This window comes from Narcine bancroftii, chromosome 2, assembly GCF_036971445.1.
Source record: "Narcine bancroftii isolate sNarBan1 chromosome 2, sNarBan1.hap1, whole genome shotgun sequence".
Classification (NCBI taxonomy): domain Eukaryota; kingdom Metazoa; phylum Chordata; class Chondrichthyes; order Torpediniformes; family Narcinidae; genus Narcine; species Narcine bancroftii.
In genome coordinates, this window is record NC_091470.1 from 371145108 (window position 1) to 371173073 (window position 27966).

The following is a 27966-nucleotide window of genomic DNA, read 5'->3' on the forward strand; positions in this document are numbered from 1 at the left end:
CCTCAATGTCACATCCTTGCTCTTCCCTCCCATTCCTGTACATATGAATGCCAACACTACATTCACATACTTCACCACTGACTCAACTTGGAGGTTAACCTTTAGGGTATCCTGCACCAGGATACTCAAGACCATTTGCACCTCTAATATTTTAATTTTGTTCCCCATCCAAAAACTATATATGCTTGCGTAATAGTCCAGATTTGGTGACCAATTTTTTGGGTCAAATTTGGGGGGGGGGGGGGGGGGGGAGAAGGTGGTCGACTTTTACACGGACACTACTTTTGACCATGGTAAGTTACTGCTTCATTCAAGGCGTCCTGAGCTTGGGTAGCCAGGTCGGTTGGTAAGTCCACATTTGGGGTTTCGGAAGCTCTGGTGGGTGGGCAATCAAGGTGAGGATCCACAGTCGGGACATTGGGAGCTCTGGTGGGTGTGCAGCTGGGCTGTGGATCTGCAGTCAGGTATTAGGACTGCGGATGGACAGGCGACCAAAGAAAAGGTTCATGGTCGGGGTGTCAGGAGCTCTAGTGGGTGGGCAGTCAGGGCATTAGGAGTTTGAATGGGTGGGTGGCCAGGGTGAGGATCTGCAGTTGGGGCATCAGGAGCTCCGGTGGGTTGGCAGCTGGGGCAAGGATTGTAGTCAGGCATTGGGAGTGCAGATGGGTGGGCGGCCGGGGTGAGGATCATAGGTTGGGGTGCCTGGGCTTTGGTGGGCAGGTGACCGAGGCATCAGCTGCTCTGGTGGGCAGATGTCTGGGTCAAGGGTCCACTGTAAGGGCATCAGGAGCGGGCGACCAGGTCAATGATCCGCGGTTGGGTGATCTGGAGCTCTGGTGGGCAGGTGACCAAGGCATCGGGTGACCATCTGGAGCAAGGATCAGCAGTCAGGGCATCAGGAGCTCGGATGGGCTGGAGGCCAGGGTGAGGATCCATGGTCGAAGCAGAAGGAGCTTGGATGGGCAGGCAGGTGGGACGTCAGGAGATCAGATAGGCAGGCAAGAATTTGTGGTCGGGTCAATGTGAGTTTGGATGGGCAATCAGGTGGGGAAAAGACCTGCGGTCAAGCTATTGGGAGCTCGGATGGGCAGGTGGTCGAGGTGAGGGTTGTGGTCAGGGCACTGAGAGTTCAGACAGGCGAGCGGTCAGGGCGAGGATCCATGAATGGGGCATCAGGAGCCCAGATGGGTGGGTAGCTGAGGGAAGGGTTCATGATCAGTGTGTCAGGAGCTCCAGTGGGTGGGAGGTCGGGGCATTAGGAACTCGGATGGGTGGGTGGCTGGGGTGAGGATCTGCGGTAGAGACATCAGGACCTCCAGTGGGCGTCCAGGTCGAGGGACTTCTGTCAGAGCATCAGGAGGTCTGGTGGCCAGGCAGCCGGAGAGGTTATGTGTTTGGGGTGTTGGAAGCTCTCAGACTAGCGGGCAACCAGGGCGAGGATCTGCAGGATCTGCATTGGGGACATCAGGAGCACAGATGGGCAGGCAGCTGGGGCATTGGGAGCTTGGATGAGCGGATGGCTGGGGCATCGGAAGCTCGGATGAGTAGGCGGTCGAAGCAAGGGTTCGTAGTTGGGGCATTGGGAGCTCGGTTGGGGAGGTAGTCGGGGTGTCAGGAGCTCAAATGGACAGGTGGCCGAGAGGGCGAGGTTTCGTGGTTGGGTGTTGGGAGCTTGGATAGGTGGGTGGACTGGGCCAAAAAATAGGGGGGGGGGGGGTCAACTTTTACATGGGATATACAGAAAATACGTGATTTTTTGTGCCAAAAAATATGAAGGGTCGACTTATACATGGGAATCAACTATTACACCAGTATATATAGCAATAGTTTTGCCCATTCAGTCCTTCTACCAAAGTGCATGATCATACACTTTCCAACATTGTAAGACAATAGGGTGATGGTGGAGGGTATTTCTCTGACTGGAGGTCTGTAACCAGTTGTGTAATGATAACGAGTTTACTGTCATACACATAGGACAATGTACATATGCACCACAATTCTTCCTTTCTGGAGCTGAACAGGTACTTGTTTAAAAAAGCTGTAATAGTAATCTATTTAAATTAAAAGAGACAATAAATACATAGTGAATATGACACAAATATTTACAGTGATGCGAGTGCAAAAGGGTAACTTGCAATCGTGCAGACATTTCATTGTGCTGTGGAACATTTCCTGATTAATGACCAAGGGGAGATTTGGGAACCATGGTGTTCCCCAGCAAACATTGCAGGGACCCCTGTCATTTTATTAAATGAGTTGAATGAAGTTCAGTTAGTTTGCAGATGATATTGGCGAAATAGTTGATGGTGAGGAAGGATATAGCAGGAATGTAACCAGTTGGAGATATGGGTGAAGAGATTGCCAAAGGTTTGACAAGTGTGGAGTGCTGCGTTTTGGAGTCAAATGCACAAGTCAAGTCAACAGTTAATGGTAGGACCCTCAAGGAGCATTGCTGAACAGAGGGATCTTACTGGGTGAATCCTGTGCAACGGTCAGTCTACACTGGGAGCATTGTGTGCAATCTGGTTGCTTTGCTACAGGAAGAATGTGGAGGTTTTGGAGAGGGTGCAGAAGAGATTCACCATGATGTTGCCTGGGTTTAAGGGTATTATTGCCTGGATGGAATGGAAAAAGAAGCTTTTTACCATGTCTTGGAACATATGCAAATGAACAATTCCCAATTCTACCATGTGACTGAGGGAAGTTTGAAAGGCATTTGTTCACACCTGTCTGCTAGAAAGGTCGGCAATCCTTGCCTCGGCAGATGACAGCAGCTGGACAGAAGGCTGGTGTTTGCCATCAATTATGTACATGCCATCGCTGACTCCAACGGTTGAGAAAGTGTCCAGGGGAAGGTACTTGTACAACAAGCAGCTGTTGAGGACAAACTGCAGTCAAAAAACAAAGCAGTAACAAAAGCTCTCTTAAACTAGCTTCAAACCCTCCTCTCCACACTCCTTGTCTTCAATTTACATGTATTATGTATTAACTCATGGGATGTAGATGTCTCTAGGAATGCCAGCATGAATTGTCCATCTCTAATTTACTTGGAATATTGTGTTCGGTTCTGGACGCCTCATTACAGGAAGGATGTAGAATCTTTGGAGAGGGTGCAGAGAAGATTTACCATGATGTTGAAGAACGTGTGACATGAAGCAAGGTTGACAGAGCTAGGGCTTTCCTCTTTGGAACGACAAAAGATAAAATGTGATTAATAGAGATTATGATGGATGTACCAAAATACAATAAGACCTAAGAACAGAAAATGGCCATTCAGGCCATCGAGTCTGTCCCACCATTTAATCATGAGCTGATTCATTTTCCCACTCAGCCCCAGTGCCCAGCTTTTTCACCTTAACCTTTGATGCCCTGGCTAATCAAAAATTTATCAATCTCTACCTTAAGTACACCCAATGATTTGGCCGCCACAACTGCCTGTGGCGGCAAATTCCACAGATTCATCATCCTTTGGCAAAAGAAATTCCTCCGCATCTCTGTTCTAAGAGGATGCCCTTCAATCCTGAAGTTATGCCCTCTTGTCCTGGACTCTCCCACCATGGGAAACAATCTTTCTACATCTCCTTTCAACATTTGAAATGTTTTAATGAGATTCTTCCAATGAGTGCAGGCCAAGAGGAGTCAAATGCTCCTCATATGATCATTCTTATATTCCGGATCCTTGTGGATCTCTTCTGAACCCTCTCCAACGTCAGCACATCCTTTCTTAAATGAGCCCAAAACTGCTTAATAATACTCCTAGTGAGGTCTTGTTCTTATAAAGGATCAACATCACATCCTTGCTCTTATATTCTATTGCTAATACACATTTTCTCCTCACAAAATGCAATTTAAACAAAGCCATATTGCCTATTTCTGATTAGTCCTGTCCTTTCCAACTGATCATTTATCCTGTCAGGATTTTTACTACTAACTCCCTATCTTCTGATGTGAGGCTCTAAATGCCTGGGTTTTCCCTGCCTGAAAAGGTGGACCAGTCACCTGCTTCCGCAGCTGTGCCAGATAAGATTTACAGATCTCAGCCAGAGCCCAAACAATCTCTTCAACGGGTTAACAGAGCATTCCAATAGGAAAACCAAATGCTAGTGGTGTGTGCATGCTGTGTGAGGGTAAATGGAAAACAGGAAGACTTTGGGATTGCTTATTTAGGAAGGGAATTCTGGAGATTGGCACAACAGTTGCAAGAAGTTTCATCACTGACGTGAGCTCAGTGCAGGTCAGTGGGACTGGGTAGGAAGGCAGGTTGTTCACTATGGCTGGGCCTGTTTCTTTGCTGCATGACTCTGTGACATTGGTCAAGTACAGCACATTGGCACTGATGTCCCGAGGTTCTGGAGGATTACTTACTTTAGGTCCTGTTGTCGTGGGTCAGCTGTATTCATGCAGGGTTCGGTCACTTGGAACTGCAGGTTTGGAGCTTCATAATATTTGCTAGGCAGCAAGACCAAATAATCCTGGTGGACGGAATTAAACAGATGGATTAGGCAATCACCCAGAAAGGGAAGTTCGGCTGTAAAGTCCACTTTCACCCCAATGCAACTCAGCAGGTAGAGCAGCATCCACAGGAATAAAAGAATGGTGGATGTTCTGGGCCGGAACCCTTCGTCATGACTAAGAGGGAGTTGTGCTCTTCCTTCTCTTCCCAGAGAGCACCGATTTGGATTGTCAGCCATTCCTTCTCTCCTGCAGATGCTGCTCGACCTGCTGTGTTTCCCTGGCAGGATGTGCATTGGCCCAAGTTCCAACACACGCAGTGTGCTTCCTCTTTCATCGCAATGATTGTTTTTTAAATTTAAATTTAGACATACAACCCAGCAACTTCTGGTCCTTGAGTCTGTGCCGCCTAATTACACTCAATTAACCTATAAACCTCCCCCTCCCCCCCAGTACATTTTCAAGGGTGGGAGAAAACCTAAGCACCATGAGGAGACCCACGCAGACATGGGGAGGATGAACAAACTCCTTACAGACAGCGCCGGATTTGACCCTGGGTCACTGGTGTTGCAACGGTATTGCGCTAACCGCTATGCTCACCATGCTGCCCATCTTCATTTCACGTCCAGGCTACTGAGCAGGATTGTTTTATTAATACATTAAGAGAAAGCATTAAAATTATGTAGTACAATGTTCCCTGGGCCGGTCCTTACCAGGAGCACGCCGTTGGTCTCAATGTTGACAATCCACGTTCCAGGTGTGAACACAAAAGGGTCTCCATAGTTACTCCTTGAGACAGTCACAAAAGATGGTTCCCTGCTACGGGGGAAGGTAATCTCCTTGATCTGCGGAGACACTGGAATGGTGAAGAGAGGGAATACTGAATGACAGATTTAGGGCATATATAGTTTAAATGTACTTTTCAGTAAACCCTGCAGTTTGTCTCTGTACCACACCTTGCACTCTGTGACCCACTGTAACACGGTGCCCTGCGCCTCACTGTAACACCCCACTCTGCATTTTGTAGCCCAATGTAACACTGCTCTCTGAAACTCACTGTACCACCACACCCCGCATTCTGTGACTCACTGTAACACCTCACTCTGTACTCCGTGACTCACTGTAACACGGCGCCCTGCACACTGTGACTCACTAGGCCATTTCATGTCGGGCCTTCACCTTGGGATAGAAAAACAGGAACTTGCGTTTCAGACAGCAGCCCTAAAAGGCTGCTTCAGCATCCCATTCAAATCCAGAATCCCGGCCTCTGGAGGTGGGGCAACTGGTACCATAGCGCTGCCTATCATCAATATGCGACAGAGCAATGGCTGTCTTCCCTACCCATAATCCCCCACGCAGCTGAAACCGCTCTATGGCTCCCAGAACAGTTCCAGCTGCGTGGGGGATTATGGGTAGGGAAGACAGCCATTGCTCTGTTGCATTTTGAGCCACAGAGTGCGGCCCCAAAGGCCGAAGCGGCCCGGTGAGGATGTCCAAATCCACACTAGCCTCCCTCTGATGGCTCCCGCTGCCCCACCGGTCCCCGTTGCCCTGACTGCCACTGCCCCGCCATTCCCCGCTGGCCTGAATGTTCCCATTACCCCAACAGCTCCCACTACCCCGACTGCCCAACCAGACCCCGCTGACAGCCCCCGCTGCCCCGAGGGCTCACCGCCACCCCTGACTTGGAGGGAGAGGAGTGAGTAGGGAGATGGGTCGTGGGCTGACAGCATCATCAGTCCATCCCTAAACAGCCGCTTAGCGCGACTGTACATTCAGATTGATTGGTGGAGGGCTGCGATGTGGAGATTATCCTTCTCGGAGAGGGATGAGAAGATGAGGCTTGGAGTCCGCCTCACCGTACCCTGCACTTTGTGATTCACTGTAGCAGTGTATCCCCACATCTTTGTTTTATTTTGCATTATTTGCTGTACTTAACCATGGGCTGACTTACCTGGATCACACACAAAACACATCTCTTCATTGTACCTCAGTAAGTATGACAATAAATCAATTCAAATTGAAATCATTTCAATTTGTCAAGAGTTTGTATGTTCACTTTGAATGCCAAATAATAATAATTCCAGATTTTCTTTCAATAAATAAAATGCAGGTATAGATTCAACTCGAACACCATCAGATGTTCATACAGCATGGAAATGGATTGAACTTGGCAAATACCTCCTGGAAGACCTTTGCCAAGTCGTTCAAATTCTGATAACCCCCAACTTTGTACATTTGTTAAATATCAGCTGACAATGCTAGAAATTAAGTAACGAACCATAAATGCTGGGAGCGCTCAGCAGGTGTCGAGAGGCAGTGTCTGAGGCTAAACACCCTTTATTAGACTGATGAAACATTAACTCTGTCTGTCTCTACACACACACACATACTGACTGACCTGCTGAGTGTTTTAGGTGCCCTCTGCTTTTACTTTTAATTTCCAACAGCTGCACATCCTTACATTTTCACTTCATTTTAGATTCCTTGCCTTTTTCCAACTTATAACCTAACAGGCAGCATGTCCTGATCACAGCAGTTCCCCTCTGCTTCTCCGCTCCCTTCAATCCGAGGTGCCCACCACTCCTTCCGTGGGATTATGAATTTCCAACACCATCACAACTCTTCTGGAGTCCCAACCTGCTCTCAAACTGTTCCCTTCACCTTATGGGGAGAGTGTGACAATACACTGGCCAGTTCAGGATTATTGTCACATGTACCACAATGTAGCGACAGAGATTGTGCTGTTAGACATCCTATACAAAGTGCAACAGTACTGAAGAGCAGAGTTTTAATATTTTTAAATTAATGGTACAACATGGTAGAAGTTATAGAATAAAGTCTGCAGATCGAGTGCAATACACAACTCTGTTGGAATTAGCATCCATAGGAAGCAAGGGGTAACCAACATTTCAGGCTTGAGCCTTTTATCAGGTATAAGCCAAAAATAGGCAGATGTCTGAATAAAAAGGTAAGAGAGAAGGGTGCAGGCAAAGGAGGGAGGAAAGGGCAAGGAAAAGAGCACAAACTAACAGGTAAGAGAACATAGGTGGATGTAGGTGGAAGGGTAGAAGAGAAAGAAGCTGAGAAGGGATAGCAGGAGACAATAGCTCCCTGATTGGAAAAGAAAGAGAAGGGAAGGAGGAATTGAAGAACACAGTGGGATGGGAAAGGAGAGAGTCACAGGGAAGAGGGTTAATGGAGATTGGAGAAATCGATATCGAGGCTGCTGAGTCGGAAGATAAAGTGTTGTTTCTCCAAATGATAGGTGGCCTACCCGGCCCATGAAAACCATGCTGCCCAATTACACCCGATTAATCTACCAATCGCATACATTTTGGAGGGTGGGAGGTGTAATGGAATATTTGGGAGATAAATTAGTAAAATTAGAGCAGGTTACATACATACGCACACTTTAAAACAGAGCTTACTTGAAATATTTAAGAATTCATATTCAGTAACTTTACAGAAACTATGGAGAATGCTGTGCACATTTCACAAGTCGGTGCTCATTGAAATGACACCATTAAAGCCACAAGCAGGAGATGCTCTGGCTGTTAAAAGCTCTTTGCAAGGGTTTTGACAGAGTGCACAGAAAGGTCACTCCTGGGTTCTTGTTTACCTAAAGAAAACAGCTTGACCAAGAAGACTAACTCCTATAGAGAGCGAGAGAGAGCGAGAGAGAGAGAGAGAGAGAGAGAGAGAGAGAGAGAGAGAGAGAGAGAGCTGAAACAAGCAGGAGAAACTTGTTGGAGCTGAAACAAAAAAAGCTCCAGAGCGGCAGATGGCTGGAAGTGCTATCTGTTTGATGTTTCTCTTAGAATAAGTGAAACAGAAAGGAACTCTCTGATAGCCTGAAAGAAAGAGGTTATCATCTGGAGAACCCTGATGGGGCAAGTTTCACCAGCAAGACATTGAGGTGACTAATGGTGATACCTCAGTTGTGGAAATCCTGGAACAACAAATCTCTCTCAGCAAACCTACGAGAACCTTCCTGACCAGTAAACATTTACCTTTTGAGTACCAAAGCCTGGTGAATTTTATACATGTTCAATTCTGTGCACAGTATAAGAATTGCCTGCAACCAGATAACTTGGAAGAATGAGAAGTGAAATTGAACTGTGAACCAAAGAACTTTTCTTATATTTACACACACTTCACATACACGTGCGCTTAGAATTAGAAGGGGGTTAAGTTGGGCTTAGTTAAGTTAATAGAGATAAGTCAAAGTTTGATTTTGTTTTCATGTTTAAAGATGATTAAAAACAACTTTTGTTTAAGTAACTATTTGTCTTGGTGATTGTCTATTGCTGCTGGGTTTTGGGGTCCTTTGGGCTCGTAACAGAGGAAACCAGAGCACCAAGAGAAAACCCACGCAGGTCATAGGGAGAATGTCCTATGACTCCTTCAGACAGTGTCGGAGAGATCAGTTGGGATGGAGCAAAGGCAACTTAGTTCTACTATTTTAGAGTCTGATAACGACAGGGAAGAAACTATCCTTGAATCTGGTGGTGTGTGATCTCGTGAATCTTCTTCCTGACAGGAGGGAGGGTGAAGAGATTGTGGCCGGGCAGTGTCGTTTTCACCCTGGACATTGGACATGTTTACCATTAATCACATCAAAGCAACACAGCCAGCCTGTACCGGCACCCTAGGTCAGACACAGAGTTTGCTGGCCTAAAGAGAGTAGTGTGACTTGCTCAAAAGATGGCAGCGATTCTGGAGAGAGAGGGTGGGTGAAGTGGTCCAAGGGACTGCGCGGTTAGAGGGGCCAAATCACCATCCCAGTCTGTTGGTACAAGACAGCATGGGCCCCTCTTCCCCCTCAGGAAAAGCCTGCATTTGGTGACACGCGTTTCCTGGGAAATGCCGCCACTTCCTGGTTGCACATCGCTGGGCAGGCAGTGACTCCGCGACACACTGACCAGCAAGCCCCAGGTAGGAAGTGGGTCGTCTCCTAAAAGCAGCGCAAGAGATTCAAATAAAGTCAGTTCCTGGTTCAGCCTCGTGTTGGTGTAGCACTCCCAATAGCAGATCCTACATCTTAAACAAAAAGGAATCAAATTAACCCTCCTTCACCCAGGGCAGGAGGGAAAAGAAAGTTTTTTAAGGATCCAGGAGAGGCAATGGACTTTGTAAGAACCCTGCCACTGCTTCGGGATTAAATCTAAATGTAAATAATGTGGAAAGAGGGAGTCATGGGAAAGATGTAAATATTTTAATTGTGAGGAATACGAGAGGAGATATGTGTTTTTTTTTCATAACGTTAATGTTTAAAGATTAATGTATATTAGAAATAAGAATGAATATGGGGAGCTCAAGGAAAGGGAGGGAGATACAAGTGATAGATGGATGCATTAGCCACGTCTCAAAATGGAGGGGGGGGGGATTAGTACCAATAGCTTGGTCATTGTGCCTGGTGGGGGGGGGGGAGATAAAGATAAACTGGGAGGGGGAAAAGAGAAGGGGAGAATATATGGGTTGTTTTTCATTTTGTTATCGGGGTAATTTAATTGACGGAACTTTCAGTTGAATGAGGTTGGGGAGTGGGGGGGATAAATACAGATTCTGTATGCTACATGAATGTTAAAAAAGATCATAATGCTTGTTGGATGAGTCTACTAAATTTAAAATAAAATAATCAAAAAAAAGAAAGCAGCAAAAATCATGAAGGACCCCCCCACCACCCTGGTCACAATCTCTTCTCACTTCTCCTTCAGGCAAAAGGTACAGAAGCCTGAAGACCAGTACCTCTAGGTTCAAGAACAGTAACACAGATCAGGGACTGCTCCAACATCACAAAAGGACTCTCTGCACTATTGCAAAGTCATTGCTTTTGCACTTGGATCACTGTGAATATTTTTTATTTATTGTCTGTTTTAATCCAATTAAGTATACTATTGGAGTTGTGTTTTTTTACAAAGTGTCTGCTCAGTTGCAGAAAGTAGGAATTTCAGTGTACCTGTACAACGTCCCATGTGTATGACAATAAACACGTTATCATAATCTCTTGAAGAACCAGAGGGCTTCCCTGATGGGGCAGTCATGTCCTGACAGCCTAGTCTCATCTCCCATTGTGACGAATGATTAAGGTTCTTTTTCTACAGATGCGACCTGAAGGATAATTACAGATTTGCAGTGTCTGGAGGATTTTGATTTGAGGTCAAAAACTTTAGGTGGACTGCAGGCAAACTAATTTTTTTAAAGAAATTTCTCAAAACAGTATAGGTTTCCTGAAATTTATGTTACAGATGAGAGGAAAAGTTGAAGGTTAAAAATCAGTTTATCGTGTAAGTGATAATTCATCTTCTTTCTCATTGGATTCTCTTTTGACTCCTCCAACTTCCTCCAAGTAAAACAGGTGGCCATGGGAACTTGCATAGGTCACAAATTTGGCTGCCTTTTTGTTGTCTACATAAGCAATCCACGCTACAAGCCTACAATCCTCTGTCTCCGTCACATCTGCTCCCATGACGAAGTCTTCCATGTGAGATCATCCGAGATGATCTCCTCCTTCAAATGATGTGGCTTCCCCTTTATCACCATCTACACAGCCCTCACCCGCATTTCTTCCATTACCCACAATATTGCCCTGGCCCCCTCTGCCCCCCCACACATCAAGGTTGGGATTTACCCTTGTCCTCACCTACCACCCTACACATCCAACATATCGTCCAGTATACCTTGATGGGCTCAAGCCTGAAATGTTGTTTATGTATCTTTATCTTTGGTCTATAAAGTACACAGTTTGACCTGCTGAGTTTCTCTTCAATCACTGCGCCTGCAGACTTTCATGTGTTACTCCAATCCAGCACACCCCTGCCTGGTACCCATACTCACATCTCGTTCAATTAGTGGTTCTCCACCTTTTTCTTTCCACTCACATATCACTTTAAGATTTCCTTATGCCATCAGTGCTCTCTGATTAGTTAGAGTTTGCTTAAGGTGGTATGTGGGTAGAAAGAAAAAGTTGGAAAACCATTGTTTTAGCCATAACTAATTGACTCGTTATGTGGACGGTTTCAGAACTCCAAAGGAAATGGCCAATGAGAATTTTCTCAAGCAAAATATTCAGTAACAATCGGGTCTAGAGCAGTGGTTCTCAACCTTCCCTTCCCACCCACATCCCACCTTAAGAAATCCCTTACTGATCACAAAGCACTTAAAGTGTATGTGAGTGGAAAGAAAAAGGTTGAGAACCACTGTTGCACAAAACATACAAGATGCAATAAAGAGAATATTCCTATTATTTTCCATAATTGACACTAAAAGCAGACTGGTGAGATCTGAGCCCTGCCTGGCTTACCTGTATTTTGTTGAACTTGGTAGACGGTCAGGAGGCCATATACAGTAGTGAATCTAGGGTTAATATATCGCAGGATGAGGTGGAATAAATTGGAGTTTCCGTTCTTCACGTGGACTGTTACCCTTATGTTATTCTGTAAAAGTGAAGTTAATTGGCACATGAATGATTGAGCAAAGTTACCAGCAGTGCCTGTAGTTGGAGCTCGTGCAGGACAAAGGCTATCCTGGCTCTGAAGTCAGAGAAAGTCGTGTGGATAAGGAGGCAGGCCAAGAGTCAGGAGGCTATGCAGAATGAAAGTAGGGAAAGCACATGTAGGAAAGAATCTACTCACAGCAAGAATCAATATTAACCTTCTCAGTGTCTAATGGCTTCCTTTAGGAACCAGGGATTTCAGCTCAGGTTTACATTAGAGAAGCTGGTTCTCAGAGTGAGGAAAGTTGAAAGACTTGATGGAGGTGGGCGTGGTATAGTACAGCACAGAAAAATTCCTTTTGGCCCATGTGTCCATGCCAAACATGATGCCCAAATCAAAGTAAAACTCTGCTGCTAGGACCTGATCTGCATTCTTTATTCTCTGCACATCTAGAACCCCCTTAAACACTACCATTAGATAGGCTTCCACCACTATCCGCACTCACCACTCTGTGTGAAAACTTTCCCCGCACCTCTCCCATAAACCTCCTCCGCCTCATCTTCAACACAAGCCCTCCAGTGTGTGACATATTTACTTTGGGGACTGTCCCCCACTATCATGATTGGATAAGCCTCTATCAGATCTCCCCCTCAGTCTCCGATACTCCTGAGAAACAATTCAAGTTTGTCCAACCTCTCCCCATAACTCACCCCCTCTGAATCAGGCAGTATCCTGGTGAACCTCTTCTCTTCTGTCCCCTGTCCAAAGCCTTCACATCCTTCCAATTGTGGCTGAATCAAGGCTTTATTCAGGTCCAATGTGAACATCTTATTTTAATACTCAGGGCCCTCCCTAATGAAGCCAAGCATATCATACACCTTCTTTACCATACTTTCTGTTTGCAAGGATCTATGGACAAAGATATTGCCAGAACTTGAGGAACTGAGTTATAAGGGAAAGGTTAAACAGGTTAGGTTTTTATTCCCTGGAGCGCAGAAGAATGAGAGGAGATTTGATAGAGGTATACAAAATTATGAGGGGGACAGACAGAGTAAATGCTTTTTCCTCTGAGATTGGGTGAACCAAAAACGAAAGGACACGGGTTAAAATGAAAAGTTAAATGTTTAAAGGGAAAATTAGGGAGAATAACTTCACGCAGAGAGTGGTGGGAGTATGGAACGAGCTGTCAGCTGAAGTGGTGGATGAGGGTTATATTTTGACATTTAAGAGAAGATTGGATAGGTACATAGATGTGAGGGGTATGGAGGGCTATAGTTCAGTGCAGGTCAATGGGACTCAGCAGAACAGTTTGGCGTGGACTAGATGTGCTGTATTGTTCTATGGGTCTGTGGTTCTAAGAATGTTTTTGAAGGCCTCCATTTATGTTTAAGATGGGAGCTTCTGACTACAGGGGTTCACTAGACAGCCTGCTCACTGGACCTTTGGTTGACCAGATCCCTCCTTCACCAGATCCTGACTCAGCCACCCCACCCCACCCCCACCCCCACCAAATCCTGCGATCACCTACTTGCACCGAGGACATCTGGGCATAGCCTCTCCAGCTGAAGTTCTCAAACTCCTGTGGATCAAAGCCAAACCGAACAGCTCTTCCATTGGGCGTGAAGCCATCTTCGATCTCATACTTCAAATGGTGAAGGTCTGGGAAATAGTGCTGGCTCTTTGGCCTTCAAACACAAGATAGATCCCTCAATTTCAGTGCATGGGACACTGCCATCCAAAATCAACTGAACAGCACTGAACTATAAAGAAAGATCACTTAACAATCTGTGAAATGGGAGCATTGGAGACAAATCCACGGACACTCAGTGTAACTGAAGGAACTCTATTTTGCTTCTCTTTCTCTTTCATCTGGTAACTTCTGCGGCTGGGAAATCTTTGCCTTATGGCAGATTAAATTCAATTCCATGTAATATTACATCTGCTTTATTACATGACATAAAAGAATCTTGAGGATCCAATGGTACAGAACAAGGGCAACATAATTTTACTGGTGTGTGGATCATTCAGGAGTCTGATAACAGCAGGAAAGAAATTGTCCTTGAATCTGGGGGGGGGGGGTGTGATCTCACATGTGAATCTTCCTGATGGGAGGAGTTGAAATTCCCACTCTACATGCTGGACAGCCCTCATGACTGGTGACCTGTGGAGTCATAGGCCTGTATGGCACAGAAACCGACCCTTCAGCCCATCATGGCCATGCTGACCTTTACACAATCCACTCTAATTTGTGCCCATATCTAGATTTCACATCTAGATGTCTCTAAAGGTCATGATGGATCTAAATCCACCACCTCCTCATGCACAGCTTTTCAGATATTAACATTGTGATGCAGTTAGTGCAATGTTGTTATGGCACCAGCGATCGGGACCAGGGTTCAAATCCCATGTTGTATGCAAGGAGTTTATACGTTCTCCTCATGTCTGCATGGGCTTTCCTCCCAGGGGTCTGGTTTCCTCCTATCGTTCAGAACATACAGGAGTTGTAGGTTCATTGGATGTAAGTTTGGCAGAACGGACTCATGGGCTGAAATGGCCTGTTACCATACTGCATGTTTAATTTCTTTTTAATTTAAAATTTTTTAAAGTTTTAAAATTTAAATTTAAAACCCCTCAGATCTCCAACTATGTGAATCGTATAATCTCGGAATATATAAAATGGAATCAGTGTACAACAGTGTTGATGGGTTTTTAGTGATTGAGGTGGACTCAGTGGAACTGAGGTCTCATTTATTTGAATTACATTTTAAATTCTATTTACAACATAGTGGAAGCCGATTCCAACCATTAAAATCTGTGCCAGCCAAATCAACCCCAATTAACCCATAACCCTGTCCGTTTGTGGAAGGTGGGGGGAAACTGGAGCACCCCAGGGAAAATCCATGCAGACACAGGGAGAATGTACAAACTCCTTACAGACAGTGCGAGATTCAAACCAGCTTCCATTTTGTAACTATCAGTGGAAGTTCAAAACTATTGCAGGACCAAGGATATGAACAACATACAAAGTGCTGGTCCATAAGATGTAGGAGCAAAAGTAGGCCATTCAGCCCATGAAGACTTCTCCATTCTGTTCCCTTCTCCCACTCAGCTCCACTCCCCTGCCTTCTCCACATCACCTTTGATACCCTGAATACTTATCAAGCTCTGTCTTAAATACACCCAATAACCTGGCCTCCTCAGCCGCCCATGGTAGTAAAGGTTCACCACTCCTGGCTGGAGAAATTCCTCTGCATTTCTGTTTTAAATGGGTGCCCCTCAATCCTGAAGTTTTGCCCTCTTGTCCTTGACTCCCCTACCATGGCAACCAACTTGGCTACATCTCAGACAACATCCATGGAAAACTGAAACAGTAAGGAATGGGTAGAGGCCCATTTGGTGAATAAGAGAGATCCTCATATGTGTGAGAAAACACACCCCACCCTCTCATGACTAGTCTCAGACAAGAGGATACAGATACTAGATAGTCAGTTGAAACTGAGGTGCAAAGAATTTTCCACAGAGGCCAGTGGATCTCTGGAATTCTCCATCCTGGAGGGATGAGGAGGCTGGACCTTTGGGGATATCTAAAGAGCAGATGGAATAGTCCTTGATTGATCAGGGAATTGAGGGCTTTTGGGAACAGGAGGCGAGACCTGGACCAGAGCAACCATGATCACACTGAATGGTGGGGCAGGGGCAAGGGGCCACGTGACCTCCACTTGATACTCCCCTCTTGTGCTCCTCCAGGAGAACTGAAAGAAGGACTTTCCTGATGGGCTGCTTATTTAAGCTTGGTCTCATCTTCCATGACCCAGTTGTTAGAACATAGTGCATTCCAGCCCAGTACAAGCCCTTCAACCCACAACATTGTGGGCTATATAAACCTATATAAACCTACTCCATGATCAATCTAACCAATCTCTCCCTCGTACACATAACCTTCCATTTTTCGTACATTCATGTGCCTAAGAATCATTTAAATGTGCCTATTGTTCCAGCCTCCAACACCACCTCCAGGTACCCACCACTCTCTGACTTACCTCTGATGTCTCCCCTAAACTTCCTTCCACTCACCTTCCTCTGGTATTTGCTGCTGTCACTCCAGGAAAAAAGGTGCTGGCTGTCCACCCTATCTATTCTTCTCATAATCTTTCAGACCCCTAATAAGTCACCTCTCATCCTCCATTGCTCCAAATAGAAAATAGGAGATCCCAAGTAATGGCGTCTCGGTTTGCTGTTGCGGTTAGCACAACATTATCACAGTGGCCGCAGCCTGGTTTCAAATCCAACGCTGTCTGGGAGAAGTTTGTGCATTCTCCCCATGTCTGTGTGGGTTTCCTCCGGGTGCTCCAGTTTCCTCCCACCTTCCAAACCATACAAACCAAGTCACCTTTATTTGTCATTCATACCATGCATTGCACGGTAAAGATGAGCTAGCGTTTCAACAGGATCACAAAGCAGATTTACATAAATAGAATTTAAAATATAAGTTAAAATATTAAGACGTATACAGTAAAAGTCCACAGTACACTATCCACGTATGTTCTGGGAATTCAGGAGCCTGATGGCTTGGGTGAAAAAACTGTTGTCCAATCTGAACTTAAGGGGCCGAGTCCTATGGTACCTCTTACCAGATGGCAGAAGGGAGAAGAGTTTACGTGAGGGGTGTGTGGAGTCCTTCACAATGTTTATTGCTTTTCGTCAAGTGTTGTAGACGTCCTTCATGGTAGGAAGAGAATCCCCAATGGATTTTTCCGCTGACTTCACTCTCCTCTGCAGGGTCTTGCAGTCTGAGGAGGTTCAGCTTCCAAACGAGGCAGTGATGCAATTGCTCAGAATGCTCTCAAAACATCCTCTCTAGGATGTAGTGAGGGTGGAGGGTGGAAGTTGGACTTTCCTCAGCCTTTGCAGGAAGTAGAGGCGCGGCTGGGCTTTCTTGCCTATGGAGCTGGTGTTAAGGGACCAGGTGAGATTCTCCGCCAACTTGATACTCTTGACAACCTCAATGGTGGAGCCATCAATGGTCGGCGGAGTGTGGTCCTTCTGGGTCCTCCTGAAGTTGACAACCATCTCTTTTGTTTTATTGGCTCTGCAGCAGTCCATTAGTAACTGCACCTCATCTCTCTACACTGCCTCACCATGGCCCACGATGGTCGTGTTGTCAGCAAACTTGATGATGAGGTTCAAGTTGTGTTTTGCTGCACAGTCGTGGGTCAGCAGAGAGAATCAGTGGATTAAACACGCAGCCCTCAGAGGCCCCTGTGCTCAGTGTGATAGTCTTGGAAGTGCTGTTTCTGATCCAGTCTGCCTGAGGTCTCCCTGACAGGAAGTCAAGAATCCAATTGGAGGTGTTTAGTCCGGCAGGCTCAACTTCCCTATCAGGCATTGAGGTACAATTGTGTTGAATTTCGAAATGGTCAATAAACAACATTCGAACATACATGTCCTTGTTTTCCAGTATGGGCTAGATGGAGGGCAGTGGCGATGGCATCGTCCATAGAGCAGTTGGATCCATATGTGAACTGCAGGGGATCCAGTGACAGGGACAGCAGGAGCAGGATGAGCCTCTTGAAGCATTTAATGACAGTAGAAGTGAGTGCGACAGGGCGGTAGTCATTGAGGCATGTCACAGATGACTTCTTTGGCATGGGGACAATGGTGGTGGCTTTGAAGCACGTTGAGACCACGGCGCTTCTCAGGGAGATGTTAAAGATGTCGGAGAGAACATCTGCTAGCTGAGTGCACAACCTCTGAGAACTCTACCAGGAATGTTATCTGGTCCAGCAGCTTTCCATGAGCTGTCCTTGCCTAAAACTCTCCTCACATCAGCTACTGGGTCTCAGCACAAGAGGTTTTCCCCTTCGCCGCCACATCGTTTTCACCTCAAAACACGCAGAGAAGTTGTTCAGTGCATCTGGGAGGGAGGCATCACCGGCACAGCCAGATGTAGTAGTCTTGTGATTGGTGATATCTTGGATGCCCTTCCACATGCGTCGCATGTTCTTGCTGTCCAGGAGGTTACCATGAATGTGCTGGGCAAGTGCATGCCTTGCTTCCCTGATGGCCTCAGATAGCTTAACTCTTGCAATATCTAGAGCCTACCTTGTGGCCCACTCTGAAAGCAAAGACTCGGTTCCTCAACAGCACACTCACCTCCTACATACGGGGGTTGTAGGTTAATGTGGTATTTGGGGAGCATGGGCTGGAAGTCAAGTCAAGTTCATTGCCATCTGACTATACAAGAACAACCCAACGAAATAACATTCTCCGGTCCTCGGTGCAAAACGTGCAGACACACAACCAGACATAACACACACACAGACAAACAATACATATGCAGGACAAGAATTTTATCCCTACAAACAGATAAATAAATAAATATGACCTTGTACAGTTGAGAGTCTCGGCGGGTGAGTGTGACCAGTTACTTTCATCCTTCAGCATTCTCACCACACTTGGGAAGAAGCTGTTCTTCACCTGGTAATTGACGCACTGTCAGTAACTCAAAATACTAGAGATACAGAACTATAAGCTTTTATTTATAATAAATTTGAAGTTCAACCTGCGCTGTGACTCAGGCCTTCTGGGGAGAGGTTATGGTGTTGGAGCCTTTATGCAGGGTCAAGAGGGAGGAACCATTGGTACAGTCACAGGATGCGGCGGAGCCAGATTAATGAGTGTACAGCAGGTCACCACAGTGATCCTCCTGGATCTCTTCCCTGACAAGAGTAGCTGAAAGATGCTGCGTGCAGGGTGGAAGGGGTCCTCAATGTTTTGTGCACCCTCTTCAGACACCCTCCTGGTTGATCACGCCGATAGAGGAGAGGTAGACTCCAGTGATCCTCTCTACCACTCTTATGGTCCTATAGATTGACCTCCGATCTATTTCTCTCCAGCAGTGATGAGGCTGGCCAGGATGCTCTCGATAGAGCTCCTATAGAAGGTTGACATAATGGTGCCTGGTAGCCTTGCCCGTTTCAGTCTTCTCAGGAAGTACAGTCGCTGTTGAGCCTTCCTGACAAGTGAGGAGGTGTTGAGTGTCCACGATAGGTCATTAGTTAAGTGAACCCCAAGAAACGGTGCTCTCCACACTCTCTCTCTACTACAGTTGTTGATGTGTAGTGAGGGTGGTCGTTCCTGGACCTTCTGAAGACCACGATCATCTCCTTCGTCTTGTACACGCAGAGACTCAGGTTATTATTCTCGCAACATTTCACGAGATTTTCCACCTCCATGCGACTCATCGTTGTTGCTGATGAGGCCAACGACTGTTGTATCATTTGCAAACTTGATGACTCTGTTGGAGTTGGATCTAGCGATGTAGTCGTAGGTCCGTTATTGCATGGTATGTGTAAATTAAACTCATTTAAAAGCCCTAGCTCTATCAACATTGCTTCATGAGACACGATCTCCAATTCAGGCAAAATCCTGGTAAATCTCCTCTTCACCCTCTCTAAAGCTTCCACATCCTTCCTGTAATGAGGCGATTAGAAATGAAAGCAAGAACACAATTGTTGTTTTGAAATATTGTCCGTGTTTCTCCTCGCTCTGTAGACCTGTGCCCTCTTGTTATTGATCATTTTCCATAAACAACAATGATATAATGAGCAGATAATTATTTTCAAATCTTGTACCTGGGTCACTCTTGATTTGGAAAGTAGAGTGTTGTGTGGACTCACCTGTTACAGGTACGACCCTCAACGTTCGTTCGACACTGGCAGTTTCCTGATGTCACGCTGCACGTTAGATTAGCTGACCCTCCAACATCACATCCGCAACCTGTTGGGAGACCGAGCGTGAGGTATGAGGTAGTAATTTGAACTACTGTATATTCAGAGAGCTCAAAACATCCCTGAAAAAAAGGCAATATCCTACAGATACTGGAATTCTGAAATTTATAAAAACTGAAAATGCCGAAACCTCAGCAGATCCAGCAGTATCTGTGGAGAAAAAAATGTGTTCACCTTTCAGGAGGAAGACCCTTCACCAGAATTGGAGCAAAAAAAAAATTTCTTAAACCCTGGCTCATTATTTGATTTTCTCACCTTCTAAGCCACAAGACCACAAGACATAGGAGTGGAATTACATCATTTGACCCATCAAGTATGGCCCCACTATTCCATAATGGCTGATTTTCAAACCTTTTCAACTCCATTCTCCTGCCTTCTACCCACAACCCTTGATTCCCTTCTTGATCAAAAACCTATCTACCTCGTCTTTAAATATCCCCAATGTCAAGGTCTCCACAGCCGTCCACAGCAACGACTTCCACAGATTTACCCCACTCAGGGTCAAGAAATTCCTCCTCATCTCTGTTCTAGAGGAACGTTTTTGTATTCTGAGGCTGTGCCCTCTGGTCCCAGACTCCCCTACCACAACAAAAATTCTCTCCACATCCACCCTATCCAGTCCTTTCATTGTTCAATAGGTTTCAATAGATCCCCCCACATTCTTCTAAACTCCAGCAAGTACAGTCCCAGAAACCCCAAACTCTCCTCATGTGAAAACCCTTTCATTCCAGGGATCATTGTAGAGAACCTCCTCTGGAGCCTTTCCAATGCCAACATATTCTTCCTTAGATAGGCAGCCCAAAACTGCTCACAATACCATAGCAAGATTCCATAAACAACAATGATATAATGAGCAGATAATTATTTTCAACCATCTTGGTATTGGCGAGGCATTGCCAGTAACTTCTATAGCCTGGTTTGAGAAATCAAAAGCCTAGGAATGCAGAAAGTTGCAAAAGGTAGCAAACACAGCCAGATCCATCACAAGCTCCGACCCTCCCATCCATTGAAGACATCTGTGTGAGGCGCTACCTCAAGAAGGCAGTCAACATCATAAAGAATCAGAATCAGGATTTATTGTCAGGAACAAGTCATGAAATTTGGTGTTTTGTGGCAGCATCACAGGGCAAACATACCTATTAAGTGGTTATATGGTTATGGTTATATAACCATCTTACAACATTACTATATAAAAAATAATAACAATTTTGTGCATGAAAAGTAAGGCAGTGTCTTTGGTTCATTGTTCATTCAGGAATCTGATGGCAGTGGGGAAGAAGCTGTCCTTGTGCCACTGAGTGCTCGTCTTCAGGCTCCTGCATCTTTTTCCCGAGGGAAGCAGAGAGAAGAGGGAATGGCCTGGGTGGTCGGGGTCTCTGAAGATAAAGGCTGCTTTTTTTAAGACACAACCTCATGAATTAATTCCGGTGCCTGTGATGTCACAGGCCAACTCTCTGGAGTTTATTCATGTCCTGTGAGTTGGCACCACCGTACCAGACAGTGATGCAACCAGCCAGAAGGCTCTCCACGGTACACCTGTAGAAGTTTACAAGTCTTTGGTGACGTACCGAATCTCTTCAGACACCTCACAAAGTATAGGCGCTGGCGAGCCTTCTTTGTGATTGTATCAACATGGAGGCTCCAGGACAGATCCTCAAAGATGATGACACCCAGGAATTTGAAGTTCTTGACCCTCTCCACTACTAAGCCCTCAATGAGGACTGGGTTGTGTTCCCCTCACTTCCTTCTGAAGTCCACAATCATCTCCCTGGTTTTGCTGATGTTGAGCGCAAGGTTGTTGTCATTACACCATTCAATGAGCTGATCTATCTCCCTCCTGTACTCTTCCTCATTGCCATTTGTGATTCTACCAACAACTGTGGTGTTATCGGCAAACTTGTAGATGGCACTGGAATTATGTCTGCCGCACAGACGTGGGTGTAAAACGAGTAGAGCAGAGGGCTAAGCACGCATCCTGGGGTGTGCCTGTGTTGATGAGGAGATGTTGTTTCCAATTCGTACTGACTGTGGTCTTCTAATGGGAAAGTCAAGGATCCAGTTACAGAGACGCGTACAGAGGCCTAAAGTTTGTAGCTTCTTGACAGAACTGAGGGAATAATGGTATTGAAGGCTGAGCTGTAGTCTAGGAAGAGCAGCCGTATGCACGAGTTACTGTTTTCAAGGTGATCCAGAGTTGAGTGGGGAGCCAGCAATATTGCATCTGCTGTGGAGCAATTGTGCCGATAGACAAATTGCAGTGGGTCCAGTCCTTTGCTTAGGTATGTGTTAATTCTGGCCATGACCAGCTTCTCAAAGTATTTCATCACAGTAGAAGTTAGTGCTCCTGGGCGATAGTCATTGAGGCAATTCACTCTACTCTTCTTGGGTACTGGAATGATTGATGCCCTTTTGAAGGAGGAGGGAACCTCTGACTGCAGCAACAAGAGGATGAAAATGTCCGTGAACACTCTGGCTAGTTGATTGGCAGAGATTTTCAGTTCCATGCCAGGTATGCCATCAGGGCTTGACACCTTGTGAGGGGGTTCACCCTCTTAAATGATGTTCTGACATTGCCCTCAGAGACGATATCACAAGGTCCTCAGCCTTTTCAGGATTCTAATAGGCACTGTTCGGTTCTTCTTCTCAAAGTGGGTATAGGTTCATGAGGTAGTGAAGCTGATCACAGCCATCTATAGTGTTCACCTTCGCTTTGTAGGCTGTAATAGTCTGCACTCCCTGCCATAGCTGGCGTGTATCCGACTCTAGCTTCCTCCAGAATTGCCATTTTGCTTTGGAGATGGCCTTCCGCAGGTCGTACCTGGACTTCTTGCAAAGATCTCGATCTCTGGCCTTAAACACCCTTGTTCTTGCCTTCAGCAGGTTGCAGATTCTCTGATTCATCCAGGGCTTCTGGTTGAGGAACGCCTGGTATTTGCGCGTGGGCACACACTCATCCACGCAGGTCTTGTTGAAGTCAGTGACAACTGTTGCAGATTCATTAAAGTCTATCACAATCCCGCTTCCATTACAGTCCTGCTAACATTACAGTCCCACTCTCATTACAAGATGCTCCAATTTCCTTCCACCTGCCAAAATAATTGTATGGCCCCAGTGTCCGCCAGAACAATAGTATACAAAATTATGATCAGTATAGATAGGGTAAATGCAAGTAGACTTTTTCCACTGAGGTTAAATGGAACAAGATCTAGCAAATCTGGATTAAGGGAACATTAGAGGGAATTTGTTCATGCAGGGAGTGGTGAGGGTGTGATGAGCTGTCAGCTGAAGTGGTGATTGTGGGCTCAATATCAACATTTAAGAAAAAATTGGGCAACTACATGGATGGGAGAAGAATGGAGGGAAGTGGACTGAGTGCAGGTCAATGGGGCTAAGTAGAATAATATTTCAGCTTGGACTTAATGGGCCAAAGGCTCTATTTCTTCAATGGTTCATCCATAGAACCACCTTGCCTGAGAGGGACAGAGTTGGTGGGGTGGGATCTGTAGGCAATCAAATTCACAAGGGATGCTACCAGGATTGGAGACATGATTTATAAGGTTAGGCTTGGACTTTTCTCCCTCGAACATAGGAGACTGAAGGCAGGATATTTTAGAAGCTCGTATAATTTGGAAACCGGCCCTATTAAATGTTGTCTCTGGCCTGTGCATTACAGAGGTTGGTGACAAGTAAAGTTCGGGGGAAACATCGGGTACATTCTTTTTTCAGAGAGCAATGGGTACCTGGAATGTATTGACGGGGGTGGTGGTGAAGCCTGGTACAATAGGGACATTTAAAAGACTCTTAGACAGGCACATGGATGCAAGAAAAGTAGAGGGTTATGGGTGTGAGGGAGGGAAGAGTTTATATAGGTCAGCACAATTTCATGGGTTGAAGGGCCTGTACTGTGCTGGAATGTTCTATGTTCTCCGCAAGTTACTGCTCACTTTTCATCCTGGCTTCGATGAGAATCTTTTCACTCACCTTGACAACCAAAGTAGTTCCCATTTTGTAGGTTGTAGTGTCCTTTGGTACACCAGTCACAGGGCTTCCCACACACATTTGGTTTGCAGTAGCAACTGCCATCACCCTGAAATATCAAGATCACACCTTCAATATGATACAGTAGCTTCCTGTGCACCCACCAGACAAAGGAGAGGACTGTGAACTTCAGGAGGACGAAGGTCAACTCTTCTCAATTACACCAATGTCGTGGAGAGAGTGGCGAGCACAAAGTTCCTTTGTATGCAAATAAAGGACGACCTATCCTGGACCCACAACATCTCCTCATTAGTCAGGAAGGTGCAGCAGGGCCGACACTTCCTAAGGAGGCTACAGGCCCCATCTTGACAACATCTTACAGGAGCACATTTGAGACTGTCCTGTCTGGCTGCATCATTGTGTGGGACGGTAGCCGCAAAGCATCAGACCGTAAGTCCAGAGGATCATCAAAATGGCCAAGAAGATTACTGAGGTCTCCCTTCCTCTATTGATGACATTCATCAGTAACATTGTTTAAATTGGCCTCAAAAAATTATCGAGAATCCCTACCATCCAGCACATAGTTTCTTTGATCCACTACCATCAGGAAGGAGGTACAGGAGCCTCAAAATCAGGTCTGCCAGGCTGGGGGACTTATATACTCAGAGACTGGTGGGTGTGTGGAACAAAGTTCCAGACAAAGTGGCGGAGGTAGACTTGATATTAGCATTTAAGGAGAAGTTGGATACGTATACGGACCGGAAAGGAATGGAGGGTTACGGGTTAAGTGTAGGTCAGTGAAGTTAGGTGGAAGAAAGTGTTCAGCATAGTCTAGAAGGGCCAAATGGCCTGTTTCTATGATGTAAATGTTATATGGATATATGGAATAACTTCCCACTGTAAGATTATCCTATAACCCTGGGTCTCATAATTGCAACATAAAGAACACTGCAAGACTTGCTTTGTTTCTCCGGCATTTTTGTGTAAACTAGTTGTACATATTTATTTTATATTATATTTTCATGTATGGAAGTGCTGTGTGAAATACATATTGTGTGTGTGTGTGCACCGTGGTCCAGAGAAACACTGTTTCATCTGGTTGAATATGTACAGTCCATTGATAATTTACGTGAACTTGATGAGCCCCACCCCCACCCCACCCCGACTCCCTTGGTTTACTCACCTGGTTGCACTCTCCAATCCCACTCACTGTACCACTCACTGTACAGCCGCACTCTGCAAGTATTGGAAACAAAGGCACCATGGGTTAGGCTTCTCACACACCCACACACCATCATAGAGAGAGGACAGAGGCCACTCGGCCCATCAAGTCCATTCCAGAGCCATGGCCGACTCTGTTCTAAATCCCCGATGTGCCAGGTCATTTCCACTCTGTGCAGAAGGCATCCTATCCCATCCTGTCACTCCATTCCATGCGGAGGAGTCTCGGGGGTCCTGATGTTGATGTGTCCTTACCCATCCCCTTTGCTCGTCTCTATCCCCTCAAAACCTCCCTTCATCCCTCTAATGGCCAACACCTCAGGCCCCTCTGTCACTGATAGAGATAGTGGACGGTTGGAGCCCCGTTCCCAATCCCTGCATCTGCTCAGTGCTCTCAGCTCCCAATGTGGAAATGATCCATTTATCCCTACTAGTTCCAGTCTGGTCTAGTGGATTACGAATAATCCCCAGCACTCCGTATTTTAATCTTGTCTCATAACACTTCTCCACTGCATTTTGGAAAAACCAACTCCATGTCCAAAATGTCCAACCACGTTGACTTGCTCAGTGTGGGAGGTTGAGGGGTGACCCCATCAAAGTTTATAAAATCACGAGGGGCATGGATAAAGTAAATGGTCATGGCTTCTTTCCCAGGGTAGGGGAGTCCAGAACCAGAAGGCAGAGGTTTAAGATGGGAGGGGAGAGATTTAAAGAGAACCTGAGGGAGAACTTCTTCACACAAAGCATGTTGGGTATATGGGACGAGCTGCTACAGAAAGTGGTTGAAGCAGGGACAATTATATTTAAAGACATTTGGATAGGAGTGGTTTAGAGGGAGTGAAACATAAAAGTCTGCAGACGTTGTGATTGTAGTAAAATCACAGAAATGCTGGAGGAACTCAGCCGGTCTCGCAGTGTTCAGAGGAGGCAAAGATGTATAAATGAAGTTTTGGGCCTAAGGTATGAGTAAAAAGCAGGTGTGCCTGAATTAAAAGGCTGGAGAGAGGGGAAAAATGAGCAGGGGAAGAGCACAGACCAACAGACAAAATATGTTTGTTCGATGGGGATGGGACACAGGAGAGAGGAAAGGTGAAAATTGACTGGGGGAAGGAAGGTGTTTCTGGCTCTGTGGAAGCAGAGCTGGGAAAAAGGAGACGGATATGGTTTTTAGTCTGCAATGTCGGGAAAACCGTGGAAAAAATTAACATAATTACTGCCGTGTGGTCGTTCACACTGGCTCCTTTTTACACTGAGTACCTGAGTGCAACAGTCCGAGTGGTTGGACGTGCAGTAGAGTGGATGACCGTCAATGAATTTTTCTGGTATGATTTACACTGCAGGCTTCCTCCAAAAAGTTGAAAGGGGTCCTGCAGGATAAATCACGGTGCAGGAAATGACTCAAAATTTCTGCACATTCCTTTTGAGACTGTCCATGTTGTGGCAAAATTCCTCGATTGTGCCGTTACATGCCTGCAGTCTAAAACCATAAGAGAGAAAAGGGAAGTGAGAGTAGCAGAACTAAAGGAAAGGAGATAGGAACAGATAGGGGTGGAAGGGGTGGCTAACAGAAACCGAAGAAGTCAATGTAAATGATAACTGGATGGAGGGTGCCCAGATGGAATATGAGATATTGTTCCTCCAATTTTGGGGTTAGCTCAATTGAGCAGTGCATGAGACCATAGACAGACATGTCAGCACGGGAATGGGGCGGGGGAATTGAAATGGGTGGCCACTGGGAGATCCACACTATTGTAGCGGACAGAATGGAGGTGCTCAATGAAGCAAAATCCCAGTTTGCATCCAGTCTCTCCAGCACAGAGGAGACCACAACAGGAACACCAGATGAACCCTTATGATTCACAAGTGAAGTGTTGGTTCACCTGGAAGGACTGTTTGGGCTCCTGACTGGTGGTGAGGAAGGAGGTTTCAACAAAAAGATGCCCTTGAGTCCAGATTCAATCACAAACCTTTCTTTCCAGTGCAATGAAATCGTCATTATGAATTTCATGTGATTCATTGAAAGTTTACTTGGTTTAATCTTCATTCACAGTGCTCTTGATTTGAGACAGTAAATCTTGACTGATTTTGGAAGTTTCCACACCAAGACATCACAGATTCGCAATGCACTGTCAGAGTTGCCCGGCCATCCAAGAAGCAAGAGCTAGGCAAACTTACCAACACAACCATCAGGACCTCGTTCAACTGGCTTCCAGAAGAGTGACTTGCACCTCTCACATGCAGCGCTCTCAACACCAGGCAAACATTGGCAGGAAGCCTGTTTGACAACACATTTGTCTGAGTACAAAATCACATTCACACAGACTGAATTTTCGATTTTGTAGCCAAGTTTCCTTTGGCTTACTTTCAAATAACTTTCTTTTTCCAAGCATATTCAGTTCCATTCTTTACACTTTGGTCAGTTGACTCTGTACCCGAATTAAATTTTATATTAACAACCCATACTGGATATTCCCTTTTCACTAACCTCACACATTTGTGTGTAAGGTCATAGTAGGATCTGACACCTTCACTTCTGCCTCTTGCAGTTAGATTCTTAGTTTAACCCCTTCATGACTGCTATCTTTACACAGCAAGTTGGACACCAGTTAAAGCACAGAAAGTCAAAAATATATAACCAACGTTTTGGGGCTAAGCCCTTCTTCGAAGGGCTCAGGCCAAATGCTGCTCATATATCTTTTTCTTCCATGGATGCTGTGAGACCGGCTGAGTTCCTCCATCACAGCACCTGCAGACTAATTTTGCGTTTCACTGGAAAATGGTTAACTCAGCTTTCTTCCCTCCACAGATGTGGCATGATTTTTTTTTCTTGGAGATACAGCGTGGCAATAGGCCCTTTCAGCCCATGAACCCGTTCCGCTCAATTACACCCAATTAACCTACAATCCCCATGTTTTTGGAGGATGGGAGGAAACCGGAGTACCCAGAGAAAACCCATGCACACACAGGGAGAACATATAAACTCTTTACACAGTACGCTCGATCTGGTCGCTGGCACTGAAACAACGTTGCGCTAACCATGCTACCCTTTGTTGGGAATTCCTTTATTTCAGAGATCTCGATCAATA

The 27966-nt window shown here is 45.7% G+C and overlaps 1 protein-coding gene across 1 annotated transcript in view; it reads right to left on the minus strand.

The window, feature by feature from the left end:
• LOC138753136 (laminin subunit alpha-3-like) overlaps positions 1 to 27966 on the minus strand; it is a 341672-nt gene that overhangs the window by 222108 nt on the left and 91598 nt on the right. The window contains exons 15-23 of the mRNA XM_069915711.1: positions 27056 to 27155; positions 24843 to 24895; positions 23663 to 23768; positions 19571 to 19670; positions 13420 to 13576; positions 11759 to 11891; positions 5166 to 5308; positions 4366 to 4472; positions 2727 to 2874 (exon numbers count right to left, since the gene is read on the minus strand). Of these exons, the coding sequence (XP_069771812.1) occupies positions 2727 to 2874; positions 4366 to 4472; positions 5166 to 5308; positions 11759 to 11891; positions 13420 to 13576; positions 19571 to 19670; positions 23663 to 23768; positions 24843 to 24895; positions 27056 to 27155 (1047 nt within the window). The remainder of the gene's footprint in view (positions 1 to 2726; positions 2875 to 4365; positions 4473 to 5165; positions 5309 to 11758; positions 11892 to 13419; positions 13577 to 19570; positions 19671 to 23662; positions 23769 to 24842; positions 24896 to 27055; positions 27156 to 27966) is intronic.